Source organism: Oncorhynchus kisutch, linkage group LG1 (genome assembly GCF_002021735.2).
Source record: "Oncorhynchus kisutch isolate 150728-3 linkage group LG1, Okis_V2, whole genome shotgun sequence".
In the NCBI taxonomy this organism is placed as follows: Eukaryota; Metazoa; Chordata; class Actinopteri; order Salmoniformes; family Salmonidae; genus Oncorhynchus; species Oncorhynchus kisutch.
In genome coordinates this window covers 21,351,457-21,367,476 of record NC_034174.2, presented here as the reverse complement: position 1 = coordinate 21,367,476, position 16,020 = coordinate 21,351,457, and the positions used below count along the sequence as shown (strand labels likewise).

Sequence of the window (16,020 nt, the reverse complement as noted above, 5' to 3'; positions counted from 1 at the left end):
ACAATTCAGCCCCCCCCCCAATATATAATAATAATTCATGTCGGTTGTCTCCATGGCATGAGCACTTTCAGTAAACAGTCCTACTGAGCCCTACATTTAAACAGCTGGTCTGGAAATACAACAAGAAAACAAGCTGGCGATTTAGATCAAAAGAAGTTTAACATGTTGCGGCAGCACATCCTGTTTGTATGCTTATACAATCAGTTGAGGATTGAAAATAGAAACTCCATGTGAATTCTAAGCGCATAATCTCCGAGAAATGGGTCAACACATTGATGGGAATGATGGGCCCCCATCTAAAAGAAAATTAAGGAAAAAAATTGTGTACTGTACACAGTATTTGGACATCTTCTCAGTTAACCTCTTGGGGGCGTTCGAATTTAATTTGTACTGCCGCCTCGTATTGGCTGCTTCGTTCGTTTCTCTTGTCCTCCCTAATGTCTAGGACGCAATGTGTAGTTCCGCCTTGAAAGCGTGACATCGAAATAGTAATACTTGTTGGAATAGGAAAGGAATTAGGCAAAGAGAAGGTGCGGTTTAAACACCGGTATTTAAACAAATCTATCCCGGAGGATTTGACGCGGATCGAACGGATACGTCTTCAACCCAAACGGTAAGTGTCGATCGAGACAGCATTTTCTAGTAGGCTGTTGTGCCAAATGCAGATGTGGCCATTGGTGTCGATAACCCACCAGCTCGCGGTTTAATTTTGATATGATATTCCATATCCATTTTCCAGGCAGTTCTATTGTAGGCCTATGTCATTTCTATGAGTAGTCTAAATCAAACATCACAATTGTATCAATCCGCGATTCCCATTTTTAGGATATTTCCTGTTGAATGAGTAACTTATTTTTCACGAGTCACAGGTTTGTTACTTAATACCGTATCATTGGCCCATATCTATAATGGCTCACATTCAACATCGAACGGTTAGGAAGGTTACTGTATGTTGCTGAATATTTGTTACTGTTTCACCATCCTTGATCTACAACTTGGTGCCTGTTCGACCCTCGTGTCTGGAACCTTTCATTATAATATCCACGTTACAAAGCATGCATAGTTTACGGAATTATATGGTTGCTTGCTTCGTGCTCAATAAATGAATGTATGTTAGTGCTGAATGAAACAGACATGACTTGGCAAGATATTACTTATCATTCTTCTGGAACTACATGACATTGTCAGCAGTCACCTGGTGAAGGTCACTCAGGTGTAGGTCATTGGCTTCAGGTGTGACCTCAACGCAGGTGTTTGAATTTAGTTTTTGGGAGTCCTCCCTTATTGAATGATCTCAACAATGCCATATCATTACCAAAGCAGGGCAGAGTTTACACAACAAACAGTGACATAGTTTCCAGTTGTCATTCACAACAGTGCTCCCATTCAAATACCACTACATGCTTTTTGTGAGTTTATTATGGTCTTACGAGGCTTTAGTATGTGACTGAAAGATTGACCAAAAGTATACTTTGGACAGTGTTATCATAATAGCCTTCTATTCCATTGGGAGGGAACTGCAGTCCATCATGGTTAATTATCACTGTAAAAAGTCATGCCTAACTGGTTGGAGTGTTTACAAGTTGTTGATTAGCCATTGTCCATGCTGAGAAGTTGTTTAGAAGACCAATGTATTGGACATTTCTCCTACTTATACTACACCTGAGACCATGTTGTACAGGTAAACACCACAGGTATATACACACACACAAAGGAGATTCCTGACTACCCCATTCCCATAAGTGAGGAGTTTGGTGATGGAGAGACGTGAGACTTTTAACGGAGTTAGAAAGATGAATGTCAGGGAATACTGGCCACCGGGGAGATGAAATATTTAATTAAGCTGTGCTGGCTGTCAGCCAGTCTGTTAGGTTCAATCTATCACCTCAGCTTGTCTGTCTGTCATGGCTAGAGGGCAAAACAAAGCCCTGTAAACCATGGCAACGAGAGGAGTCATGCATCTTCAACGTCTTGATGTTTTCACACCTCCAGGAACACATCCATGTCTTACTCTCAGGCTGTTAACATTTCTGATAGTGAGTTTTCTAGTAGTGAAGCCCCTGGCCTAGAGTATCAGACAACTTCACTGATTGTAGTTGTTTTCTCACTCTCTGGTCAGTATAGTTATGTGCTACTGTATCTATATACCCTTATCTAAATGTGTTGTGTTTGTTTGACACATGCACAAATTCACCTATTTTCCCTCAAGCAAAGCAGTGATGTGTCTCTAGTTTCTGTAGTCGAACAGTGTGGATGTAATTCAAGCTTTGCAAGTCCCAGCAGTCCGTAGCGGTACCTGCTTTGCGCAGCAGGTTATCTGCTAAGTGGAACTATCAGAGGAAAGCGCTGATGCACAGGATCCTGTCCTGTGGCAGTGTCTATATATCTCCTTTTCACAACCTGGGGCTATGCTATACTTATATGGTCAGTCTTGTTACATTGTAATAACACTAATAGACTAGGTAGGCCTATCTCCTAACACACAATACCGAGGTGATTGGTGTGTATAGTCTGTGCTGGACATTGTAAACCTCTCTAAGCCCCTGTACAGTCTCCTCATGGTCATATGAAGCTCCTGTGGTATCCTTTCCTCACATTTGTCAGTAATGCTAATCTCTTGGATCAGACCTTTGGGAGCTGTCTCTCTCTGTTCTTTATCAGCATCAGCAGCAGCAGCAGGTGGTGAGGGAGGGAGAGAGAGAAAAGGGAGCGAATGAGCACAGGTGGCCGGCTTGTTGATCCAGGAAGATGGAGTGATTCCAAGCTGGACCTCTGGATACCCTGTGCTGTCCTTCACTGCTGCCTTGGTACACACACACCTGGATACCCTGTGCTGTCCTTCACTGCTGCCTGAGACACACACACACCTCTGGATACCCTGTAATGTCCTTCACTGCTGCCTGAGACACACACACCACTGGATACCCTGTGCTGTCCTTCACTTCTACCTGGGACACACACACACCTCTGGATACCCTGTGCTGTCCTTCACTGCTGTCTGAGACACAACACACCTCTGGATACCCTATGCTGTCCTTCACTGCTGCCTGGGACACACTCACACCTCTGGATACCCTGTGCTGTCCTTCACTGCTGCCTGAGACACACACACACCTCTGGATACCCTGTGCTGTCCTTCACTGCTGTCTGAGACACAACACACCTCTGGATACCCTGTGCTGTCCTTCACTGTTGCCTGGGACACACACACACCTCTGCTGCAGTAAAAAGAAACATCGGCTCTGGAGACAGAAATGTAGTCTAGTAACATGACCACAGAGACTTACTCAGTCGACATCCGGCTATCTCTACACAGTTGGATATTCTGAACAAGCTTTAAGTTGCTGTGAGAGTGTCCAGTGACTGAACTTAAAAACTCTGATCGATTCAGATTTTAATGTCACATGCACAAGTACAGTGAAATGCCTTTCTTGCAAACTCAAAGGCCTATGGACTGGACAGTAATTAGTGGATGTTTACTATTCGTTCTTTGCCCTCTATTAATGGAAAGACTGCAGTTCTGCTGTGTTTACCTTTGGTTATAGATTTCTGATGTTTCTAATGTTCTGTAGTAAAGCACCTCTTGTGAGGGCTTTGCTGGTCTGTGCTCTGTTCCACAAAACATTTCACAGACAGGTCAATGCTTGTGGTCAGGCTCCTCCCATGCATTAGTAACCACCACAGGAGGTTGGTGGCACCTTAATTGGGGAGGACAGGCTCGTGGTAATAGATGGAGCGGAATGGTTTTAAATACATCAAACACATGTTTCCAGGTGTTTGATGCCATTTCATTCGCTCCATTCCAGCCATTATTATGAGCTGTCCTCCCCTCAGCAGCCTCCTGTGATAACCACTACACACTCAGCCTTCAGAGGAGGGAGTCAAACGATGGAATGTCTCAGATAAGGTAAAGACTATAAGGATTTTATCCTTGGATGTTTTAGGTTAATGTTAATGTCCAGAAAATGAAATACCCTACCAGTTGTAATTGCAGCGAAGCAAATTGACAATATGACGCCCCAGTAAATTGAATCCCTCCAAGGGCTGTGTTTCTGTGAGTGTAGTTAAATGGAGAGCGAGAGGAACATGACAAACAAACATCAAACACTCATTTACTGAGTGAATAGCACTCAGGGAGATTGGGCCTGTGTTTAATCGTGCGGCTCCCCCTGGTGAGTCGTGACCCTGCTGTTTGTGGAGTGTTTGTAGTGTACAGAAGAGATATGTGTGTATAGTGTACAGGATAGATTGGTGTGTGTAGTGTACAGGATATATCTGTGTTTGTAGTGTACAAAAGAGATATGTGTGTATAGTGTTCAGGATAGATCGGTGTGTGTAGTGTATAGGATATATCTGTGCTTGAAGTGTACAGAAGACATATGTGTGTATAGTGTACAGGATATATCTGTGTTTGTAGTGTATAGGATAGATCTGTGTGCGTAGTGTACAGGATATATCTGTGTTTGTAGTGTACAGGATATATCTGTGTTTGTAGTGTACAGGATATATATGTGTGTGTAGTGTACAGGATAGATCTATCACGCCCTGACCATAGAGAGCCATTTATTCTCTATGTTGGTTTGGTTCGGGGTGTGACTAGGGTGGGTTTTCTAGGTTATTGTGTGTCTATGTTTGCCTGGTTTGGTTCCTAATCAGAGGCAGCTGTTTATCGTTGTCTCTGATTGGGGATCATATTTAGGCAGCCATTTTCCCCACTGTGTTTTGTGGGATATTGTTTGTGTGTAGTGGCCTGTGAGCACTCCATGACTTCACCTTTTGTTTTTGCTCTTTATTGTTTTTGTGAGGTTCATTTCAATTAAACATGTGGAACTCTACGTACGCTGCACCTTGGACCGACATTCATTATAACGATGTATCAAATACTTATGTCCTGCAATAAAATGCAAATTAATTACTTAAAATCATATAATGTGATTTTCTGGATTTTGTTTTAGATTCCGTCTCTCACAGTTGAAGTTTACCTATGATAACAATTACAGACCTCTATATGCTTTGTAAGTAGGAAAACCTGCAAAATCGGCAGTGTATCAAATACTTGTTCTCCCCACTGTATCTGTGTTTGTAGTGTACAGGATAGATATGTGTGTATAGTGTACAGGATAGATATGTGTGTGTAATGTACAGGATATATCCATGTTTGTAGTGTACAGGATATATCTGTGTTTGTAGTGTACAGGATAGATCCTGTGTGTGTAGTGTACAGGATAGATCTGTGCTGCAGAATGCAGGAATCTGATTCAGAGCTTGCATTCTTATCTCACTGTATTTTTTTAGTTCCTGTACTTTGTCTTTATTTATCTATACGTTATCCCTATCCATCTAGCCTATCTGAATGGTCAGCTTTCGGGCTCTGATTCCATAATACTAAGGGCAGTTTTTACACTGTTGAGCCCTACTGTGGTTGCTAAGCTGTTTGGGTTGGTCTGATGAGCGGTTTTATGTAAATGTTCATGAAAAGGTCATCATGCCTTCACCAGCAGTGCTGCGTAGAGGGGTCGACAGCCCCCTGGCGACCAGGAGAGGAGAGATGGTGCCAGTGGTTTTCTGAGAGGGTCCACCTCTGTCTCTCTCTGGGAGATTAGGTTGTCCTGATCTGTCTCAGTGACAGCCAGCCATGGCTGTGTGTGATGGCTCTATCAGGAGAAAGCCTTGCTTGGTTAGACCAACAGGCTACTCACCACAGATCCATACAGTTCTACAGACTGACCTAGAACCAACCTACCTACCTGCCATCCACATAGATACTTTCATAAGCCGGTGTTAAATAAAGAAAACTACCTAGGTTTTTAATCAAATCTCTGAGTGTGAACCTTGCTGTTGTCACACTAACATGTACCGATGGCCTTGGGGTTCTGTCATCCATCTCTGGGCCAGTGTAATGTCCTGTAGTGTAGACACATTAGAGCCCTGTATACCTGTTATCTGGAGTTAGGCTCACTGTCACTGTGACTCAACTCTGGTGTGAACCCCTGACTCAGCTGCTCTTTCTCTCTCTACAGTACCTCTCTCTCTACCCCTCTTTTTACCTCTATCTCTCTTTACCCTGTCCTCTGCCCTGCCTATCCACTCCACCTCTCCACTCCTATCTGCACGAGTAAGCAGTGCTAGGAATCCCCTACAGACAGTCCCCACCAGCTCCCGGGCAGGGCAGCCAGCAAGCAGAGCTGAGTGGAGTGGAGCCAACAGGCAGAGGCAGGCAGGTACTCTATTAGCAGCACTGAGAACCATCAGCCTATTTTTAGCAGGAGTAGCGCTGGTAGCGACCAGACCCATGTTATAGCTTGCAGTAGATTTTTTGGGGAGTCATTCATCTATTGTCATTCCGCTCAGTAGTATGTTTTTTTGAGTTGCTCCTATGCCTTTTGTGAGGGCTGTGTTGGGTCGTAACGATAATGCATACAAGTTGCTATTGTTAGAATAGGAGGGCAGAGTGTCCATTCTCTAATTAATCTTACTTTGGAATGTTAGAGACACCTCACCATTTTTTAGCTGGTAGAAAACAGACTATTTTGAATAGGTAGAAGTTAACCAGTGTTCTCTTTCAATCTGTGGATATAACATAATGTGGTGTGAACATACACGCATTGCATTTTTCACCGCTAGTTTTGAGTCAGTGGTTCAGTGCAATCTTCATGCTGTATAATTGCTTTTTGTGTCCTCAAAGAGAGGGAGAGCAATAGACACAAGCGCTTCGAACAGTCAAATCACATCACCCAAAAAGTGCATGCAGTGTAGTGCTCAGAACACCACATGACTTATACATGAACCCCAAAATAGAGCTTGCTGAGTCGGAGAGGCTGAGGATGTAGGCTACACACTGGAAACATGGGAAACTGACTCAAATAATCAGCTCTCATAGACCATCATGTCACGATGATGCCTTATTTATGGTTTATACATATGCTTCCCTGTTGGACTTAATGTTTAAATTGAGTTATCCCGTTTGTTAGTTTTAGTGAAACAATAGTGCTGGTGGTCAGTGGCACCACTTTGTAGACAAAATACACTGCAGGTTTTTTACTTTATTTATAGTAAATCTAGCATCCAGTTTTTCTCCGAATTTTGGACAAATGATGATTTGGGTCATAATACGTTCTGGGAATCAATGTACTTCTTGGAGCAGGACACAATTCCTTTGTGTGTGTGTGTGTGTGTGTGCGTGCGTGCGTGCGCACTTGAATGTGTGTGGTTATGTGTTTGTTTGTCTGTGGATGTGACAGTCCTGAGTTTAGAGGGGCTTCCCCTCTCAGATCAGTGACTGCTGTGTGCCAGTAAGGGCTCTGATAATGATCTGAGCCTCTCTCTCACACACACACAGAGACACACACACACCAGTGACTGTGGAGCAGGGTTTCCTCTGACACAAAACTGGATGATGTACTATGAAAAGCGAGACTGTAACAAACAGAATTGGCAAAGAACACACATTTCTTTCCACAAGGCCGTGGGATGAGCCCCACCTTCTTGGCGGCAGGTAGCCTAGTGATTACCGGATCGAAAGGTTGCTGGATCGAAACCCAAGCTATCAGTCTGTCATTCTGCCCCTGAGCAAGGCAGTTGTTTTATTTTACCTTTATTTAACTAGGCAGTTAAGAACAAATTATTATTTACAATGACATCCTAGGAACAGTGGGTTTAACTGCCTTGTTCTGCCTTGTTCAGGGGCAGAACAACAGAGTTTTACCTTGTCAGCTCAGGGATTTGATCTTGCAACCTTTCAGTTACTAGTCCAACGCTCTAATCACTAGGCTACCTACCGCCCCAACAGTTAACCCACTGTTCCCCGGGCACCGATGACGTGGATGTCGATCAAGGCAGCCTGCCGCACCTCTCTGATTCAGTAGGGTTGGGTTAAATGCAGGAGACACATTTCAGTTGTACATTTATTTTCCTATTTTTTTTTCAACAAATACAGTGGGGCAAAAAAGTATTTAGTCAGCCACCAATTGTGCAAGTTCTCCCACTTAAAAAGATGAGAGAGGCCTGTAATTTTCATCATAGGTACACTTCAAATATGAAACACTTCAATATGAAATCACATTGTAGGATTTTTTATGAATTTATTTGCAAATTATGCCGGAAAATAAGTACCACCTGTATATAGCTTCGCTATTGTTATTTTACTGCTGCTCTTTAATTATTTGTGACTTTTATTTCTTTATTTTTTTTTGTATTTTTCTTAAAACCGCATTGTTGGTTAAGGGCTTGTAAGTAAGCATTTCACTGTAGGGTCTTCACCTGTTGTATTCAGCGCATGTGACAAATACAATTTGATTAGATTTGATTTGAAATAAGAGGCAGAGAGATAAGAGACAGATACTGATATTGAGTAAGAAGGAGGAGACTCCACAAGGTCATGTCCCTCCGCCCCTTTACGATCTCCCTATCAAAGCCCTAATCTAGTACCAGATAGAGGGAGAGAGAGAGAGGTGGAGGGGTGGCTCTTAACATTCATCAACTGTCTGTATAGAACCAGGGAATTATTGCCAGTCTTTTGAGTAATGCTTATAGGAGGGCCAGGAAATTAAATCTGTGTGTGAGATTGTGGTTGTGTTTTTCAATATGATTATGAGTTAATTATATTAATGGATTATGTATTTGGCTGCTAATCCTTCAACGATCCAGGGAAGTCCATTTAAATGGTCACCTCAATAATTCCCTGCGGTCACCTGAATGAACACATGGTTATGCTACTACACACACTGCTTGTGAATAAGAATTGTGAATTCTAAATGTGTGAATGATGTGTGTGTTGATTCTAGATTGAATACTTTGGCAAAGGTGTGTGTGTGTGTGAGTGCTCTTCAGTTGAAGTCTATGGTTTTTGAACCGACCCTGTGTTGGGAGGTTGCGTGTGCACTATGACAAAGGAGAGATTTAGTTTGCTTGTATCAATAGGCCTCAGTGCAGTAACAAGAGAGAGTTGGGCCCCAGGAGAACAGACTGGGAAAGGAGTAGAGTAATTAAGGCTGGAGCACTAGGAGCTTGCAGCCTCTCAGGCCTGGGTGCTCCTGCTTCACAGGAATCTCCCGGGGTGATGGTAGGGAGGGAGGGAGAGAGAGAATCTTCTCCCAGTTCTGTTGCTCTGTCTGTTCGACTTGTCTCTCCCCCTCCGGCCAGAACAGAGCAGAGGGATTGGATCAGAACGGAACAGAGCGGAGGAATTGGATCAGGACAGAGCAGAGAGATTGGATCAGAACAGAGCAGAAGGATTGGATCAGAACAGAGCAGAGGGATTGGATCATAACAGAGCAGAGGGATTGGATCAGAACGTAAGACTAACACTATAGTTGTGTTGTTAATCCCCTGACAGGAAGTGAAAGGGAAAAATGTCAAATGGAGAGATTTTCCCTCTAATTCTTTTACCAAACGAATGGCCTGGGTTAGAGTGCTAGGAATAATCTGGAACTGAGCCCGACACAGTCACAGAATTATACTCTGGGGCGGATTATACACAGACTAAGCGCTGTAAACAGTGTGTCTGAGGGGGTGGGGGCAGTGATGTGGAGCAGCCAGGGCAGACGTTTCTATTCAGATGTTCCACAGACCAGTTAGTTGTTCCTTTCAGATGGTTGCCATAACAGCACCATTGAGTCACATAAAGGAAAGCAGGCCTGGGATCTGTTCTCACTGGTTGGCTGGGAGGGAGGCGGGAGCTTCTAAGGAATTTGTCTTGCCCTGTTTTCCTTGTGTTTTTCTGTATGCCTGACTACTTACCCCAAAGCATCTCCCCCCACACAGAGGTTCCTCTGTTCTTTAATTGGGACTGTGTCATCAAAGTTATTTGACCCAAAGATAAAAGGGACAGCCACACAACACAGACAGTCCCTCTATTTCAGCTGTTGTCAGGGCCCTGCTCTCACTGCAGATCCATCAGCCTGTCATAGGTGACGTAAGTAAAAGCAGTGTCACCATGGCAACATACAGGTAGGTTAACTCAAGCCACCATGGTGACATTTGGTAGGTCAAATCAGGGTCACCATGCCAACGTCTATAGGTTACCCTAAGCCTAGGGTCTCCATGGCGACGTCTTGGTAGGTAGAAATAAGGTCACCATAGCAACATTTGCCATTTAAGGAGGGCTACCTCAGGGTCAGCATCACGACTCTCAGGAAACTGTAATCCATAATAGGAGCCTCTCCCAGAATGCACTGCTCTCCAAGGTGAGATGGAGATAGATGGGGGTGAGGCAGGGGGATAAGGCAGGAGGATGAGGCAGGGGGAGGAGTGTGAATGTGTCCTCTCAATCCATCATTCAGCACCGGCTGCTGACAAGGCGGCTACAGGACTCCCTTGTGTGTGTGTGTCTCAGTACTACGCTAAAGCTAATAACACCTCTCATACTATGACCTCCAGCCCAGGTCAGAGGGCAGGGCATTGTTGGTGGGTTGTCCATTAGACCAGTGTAGTTTCACACACAGGATGGAAGACTGGGAACAGAAGAATACACATTCAGACATTTTAAAATAGGACTATTTTGTCTGTTTAATTCTGTGGTGACTTTCGTGACTCGTGGTTTTCCTCGGACATGATCTTCGAGGATGTTTTTCCTAGTGCTCGGTACTCAGTCACTGTGGTGCAGTGTAGCGTGATGTAAGAGGCACTACAGGAGCAACCTGCTGAGCGCTAAATTGACCAGGGGAACTGTGTGTGTGCGTGTGCATGTGTGTTTATAAGTGTGTGTATTGGTCTTCATAAACAAGACAGTTAAGAGAGATACTGTATTTAGAATATCCATAATGCACCACCAGTCAGACTTTCCAGACAATTAGGTCACATATGCACCTCATTGTACTGTGTCAGCTGTTTCCAGAATTTCCCCTTCCCCCATACTATATATTCATCCACGCACATAGCATGTTCTGAGCATCGTCTGATGTCAGATGTATTTAACCAAATGTGACCATCTCTAATGGATTCCCAGTCAAATATGTTCCCCCACAGCAAAGCAAACACATTCCCTGTCTATCCATCTGGCCTCTGGGCCAGGGTTTCCCAAACTCGGTCCTGGGTTCCCCCCTTGGTGCACGTTTCGTTTTTTGCCCTAACACTACACAGCTAATTCAAATAACCAACTCATCATTAAGCTTTGATTAATGCTTTGCATTGCCCCAATCTGTTTCTCCCATCACAGCCTCTATATGTTCCCTTTTGTCTCTTTGTCTCTCATTTGTCCCAAGGCGCTCCTGTCTTAGAATAAACATCACTGGCTTTGTCTCTATGGCAACCACAGCACACACCGTACAATGGAATGTGAGTCTGTTGGAGACCTGGTGTTATTATAGTTGGAACAGGGTCGGGCCATAGGAAATGTACAGTACAATCATACACTACAATATAGTAGAATGAAATAAAATTCAGTACAGTACTGTACAATACAATACAATACAATACAGGACAATACAATACAACTTCATATTGTAGGATAGCTTTTAGGAACTGTCTGTCTGTCATTTGGGTATAAGTCTACCCTGACCCTTCCCGATTGCAGTTGGCCTTTGCTACCGGCCCACTTTCTGCGTCAGCCCGAGGAAGTGTTGGAATGATACAGCCAATACGCTGAATCTGCTCAAGCATGCAGGATATTTGTTTTTCTTTTTTCTCGCTCCTTGTCTAAATATTTTTTTGTTCCTTTGACCCGTATTTGTCAGCAGCATTGCTGGGCATATTTTCATCATACTAACTACTTCTGACGATTGATGTGCAGGCATAGGTTATGGTTTTGATGGTATGTCCAGTCTGTTCCAGGAAGGTAGTAATGTCTTGCCACAGGGCTATATTATATTTCACTCATCAGATGGAGGCTATGCACACGGGTGAGTCACCATAGCAGGTCTGAGAGCACCCTAATGGTTCCTTCTGACTCAAACTGGGATGATGTCATCTGTGGAGTGGAGCTGTTCTGGTTGGTTGAGTTCCAGGCTATTCAAGCACATCACCAGCCTACTCTGAAGGTTATATGTTCAGCTCAAGGTTGTTAGAGAGAGGTGGGCCCTGACACAGGAAGTGATTATAGTACTGGAACTCCCATTGGCTGTTGTCAGTCCAATAGCCATGCCCTTTTCTATTGTAGACCAGCCTTCACTGTATTTGTACTGTTTTTAGAGCGATTTTCAATGAATTGTCGAGCTTGTTAATATATGAGTATTAACTTACTAATAAATGCAAGTGAGAGACAATTAGAATATGAGAAGTTTTATTTTATTATACATGTTAGAAGCATTGACCTAGGCCTGTCTCTTTAGATTCTATCCCCTGTTATCCCCTCAGTCACATGATCTTCTCTCAGAGAGCCAGGTAACAGAACACCGTTCACTGTCCTCACCTTGAGCAAGCGGGGCTGAGGTAAAAGGGAGGCGCTAGCAGGGTGATTGTGTGCCGCTTGGGTGTAGTCTCTCTCTGTGTAATTATTTTCCTCAAAGGGAAAACAAATGAGGAGGGATTTGTGTGGTGTCCCTGCCTGCCTGCCCCCCTGCCTGCCTCCCTGCCTTACTGCTGCCTGGTTCTTAGGTGTACGCTATGTAAGGCTGGGATGACCTTTCACAGAGCAAACAGAGAGGGAGAATGCCCTTCAATCCTTCAACCCTTCAGCTTCATCCTCATCACATGCGTGTCACGGCGATACCCCTCAGGTCTGTGTATGAGGGTCTCAGGGGAGGAATGACAGGGCCAGGTGGGCCAGGGCCACAGCACGACACATTGCCTACTTCTCTCATCCAATACAAATAGATCAATCAGCCTGATGTGTTGTTACTAACCACTCCCATATTAACTAATAGCGTGAAGCTGACATGAATCTGAACAACTTATTGACGCAACAGGGGTCTCTCAGATCACTGTTATGTTCTCTGTGTGTGTGTGTGTGTGAATACGCAAATAATAGTCTTTGTATGATAGTATGTGCTATAATTGTGTAGCTCTCATTTCTGAAAGTATGTTATGTGTGGCTTACATAGGATCATTTATTTTCTTCTTCTCTCTCTCTGTCTTCCTCTCAGTGTTGAGTAGAGTGACCAGACAGGAAGATGGATGAGCTACAGGATGTGCAGCTGACTGAGATCAAGCCCTTGCTGACCAATAAGGTGAGAGTATGAGATGACCACCTGCGAGGGAGAGTCACACATACACATGCCTATACACTGAGTATACCAAACATTAGGTATACCTTCCTAATATTGAGTTGCGTTCGTCGGGGCATGGACTGTATAAGGTGTCAAGAGCGTTCTACAGGGATGCTGGCCCATGTTGACTCCAATGCTTCCCACAATTGTGTCAAGTTGGCTGGATGTCCTTGGGTGGTGGGCCATTCTTGATACACATGGGAAGTGTGAAAAATCCAGCAGTGTTGCAGTTCTTGACACTAACCGGTACGCCTGGCACCTACTACCATACACTGTTCAAAGGCACTTAAATATCTTGTCTTGCCCGTTCACCCGCTGAATGGAACACATACACAGTCCATGTCTCAACTGTTGCAAGGCTTAAAAATCCATCTTTAACTTGTCTCCTCCCCTTTATCTACACTGATGGAAGTGGATTTAACAAGTGACATCAATAAGGGATCATAGCTTTCACCTGGATTCACCTGGTCAGTCTATATCATGGAAAGAACAGGTGTTCTTAATGTTTTGTAGAATCGTGAACAGTGCTTTGCTCCCCACTCCGGAACTCTGTTCATCAAAGTGAATTATTTATAATCCCTGCTTCACTGTAGTGAGGGAAGAGAAAAGACTCGAGAAAATAGAGGAATAAGAGTCAATAGAAGAAAAATCAAGGGATGGAGTTAGGCTCAAGAGAGAGATGCAGAGAGATGGAGAGAGAGAGTAGGCAGATGAAGCTTGAAAGCAAGAGGGAGGGGAGGAAAAAGGGGAATATCAAAGGGGAACCTTGCAGAAACGCATATTTCTTTTGCTTGAAAGATTCAGATGAGAGAGAGAGAAATTACTCCAGCAGATCAAAGCTTTCTTCCCACCGTTCCTCAAGGACCTCCAGCATCGAGGAGAGGATGAGCTCCCAGCCTGCCTTGGGTTGGGGCAAGTAGAAGGAAGTCAGCCCATCTGTGTAAATTGACCCATTTTATATTCAGAGGGAACTATTCTGTTCCAGACAGTTCCAGGGCGATATTACAGGCAGTTACAGAAGGTTTTCACCAAAAACAAATTTGGCAGGAGAAGTTCAGCCCCCATTCATTTTCAACAAAGTCACGTGGATAAATGTGCAGGATATTGTGGGAAGGTGAGCGGCAAGAACCATGCTAGTGGAGTGGTAGAAAAAGTTAAGCTCTGCTCTACTTTATGCAAATGTCAATCAAAGTGTAGCCTTGGAGCGAAGCGTTGTCAAGAAGAGGCACGGCCTCTGGTCAAAACCCACTGTTAGGCTTTCTCTGCATCACAGGACATGAGTTGATGTATAGGCTGAGGCAGAGGGTATTGTGTCATACATCATGGGCTGAACAGGCCATTCATCACCTGAGAGTGGTGCTGGTGAAGTGGGCTGGCTGTGGACAGACAGGTGGATGGAAGGCAGCGCCATGAGCTCCTCTGAATGAATGGGTTTATGGCTGACCTCTCACTCCACCTAGTGGCCAGGCCATCTCATTATGAATCCAACAGACAGGAGCCTGCAGGATAGATGTGAGGACCGACAGACAGTAATGAGTTGACAGGAGAGGCATACAGGTGATAAATAGGATAGCATATTGAGAGTATGTCAATTAAGCAGTGGTGTTTTCTATCCTGAACAAAAATATAAACGCAACATTCAACAATTTCAAAGATTTTACTGTGTTACAGTTCATATAAGGAAATCAGTAAATTTATATAAATTCTTTAGGATCTAATCTATGGATTTCTATGGATCTATGGATTTCACATGACTGAGAATACAGATATGTATCTGTTGGTGCATGGATCATAAAACCAGTCAGCATCTCCTTCGCATAAATTTGATGGCTGTTGATTGTGGCCTGTGGAATGTTGTCCTTCTCTTCAATGGCTGTGCGAAGTTGCTGGATATTGCCGGGAACTGGAACACGCTGTCGTACATGTCAATACAGAGCATCCCAAACATGCTCAATGGGTGACATGTCTGGTGAGTATGCAGGCCATAGAAGAACTGGGACATTTTCATCTTCTAGGAATTGTGTACAGATCCTTGTGACAGGGGGCTGTAAATTATCATGCTGAAACATGAGGTGATGGCTGTGGATGAATGGCACGACAATGGGCCTCAGGATCTCGTCACGGTATCTCTGTGCATTTAAATTGCCATCGCTAAAATGCAATTATGTTCTTTGTCCGTAGCTTATGCCTGCCCATACCATAATCCCACCGCCTCCATGGGGCACTCTGTTCACAACGTTGACATCAGCAAACCGCTCGCTCACATGACACCATACACGTGGTCTGCTGTTGCGAGGCTGGTTGGACATATTGCCAAATTCTCAAAAATTATTTTTGAGGTGACTTATGGTAGAGAAATGAAAATTCAATACTCTGGCAACAGAGTTCCTGCAGTCAGCATGCCAAATGCAAGCTCCCTCAACTTGACAAATCTGTGACATTGTGTTGCGTGACCAAACTGCACATTTTAGAATGGCCTTTTATTGTCTCAGCACAAGGTGCACCTGTGTAATGATTATGCTGTTTAATCAGCTTCTTGATATGTCATACCGGTCAAGTGGATGGATTATCTTGGCAAAGGATAAATGCTCACTAACAGGGCTGTAAAGAAATTTGTGCACAACATTTGAGAGAAATAAACGTTTTGTGCATATGGAAAGTTTCTGGGATATTTTATTTCACCTCATGAAACATGGGACCAAGACTTTAAAAGTTGGGTTTATAGTTTTGTTCAGTATAAAATACTGTAGGTGAAAGAATTTCTACCATCCAACACCTCAATAACATATACCATTCTTTTCTCTTTTCTCTCAGAATTCACGTAACTTCCAGGACTTTGACTGCCAGGTGAGTGTCTCCAGTTCTAAATGAAGGGTGT

The 16,020-nt window shown here is 43.8% G+C and overlaps 1 protein-coding gene across 6 annotated transcripts in view; it reads left to right on the top strand.

Annotated features, from left to right (window-relative positions):
• Positions 1–241: 241 nt before the first annotated feature.
• Positions 242–16,020, top strand: part of LOC109897656 (protein NDRG3) — a 53,119-nt gene continuing 37,340 nt past the window's right edge. The window contains exons 1-3 of one of the 6 annotated variants that reach the window (XM_020492172.2): positions 242–613; positions 13,020–13,103; positions 15,957–15,989. In XM_020492172.2, the coding sequence (XP_020347761.1) occupies positions 13,047–13,103; positions 15,957–15,989 (90 nt within the window). In that variant the 5' untranslated portion in view covers positions 242–613; positions 13,020–13,046. Of the gene's footprint in view, positions 614–3,844; positions 3,908–13,019; positions 13,104–15,956; positions 15,990–16,020 lie in introns of those variants that run through there. The other 5 variants (XM_020492164.2, XM_031798943.1, XM_031798888.1 and 2 more) reach the window with 5 other exon arrangements.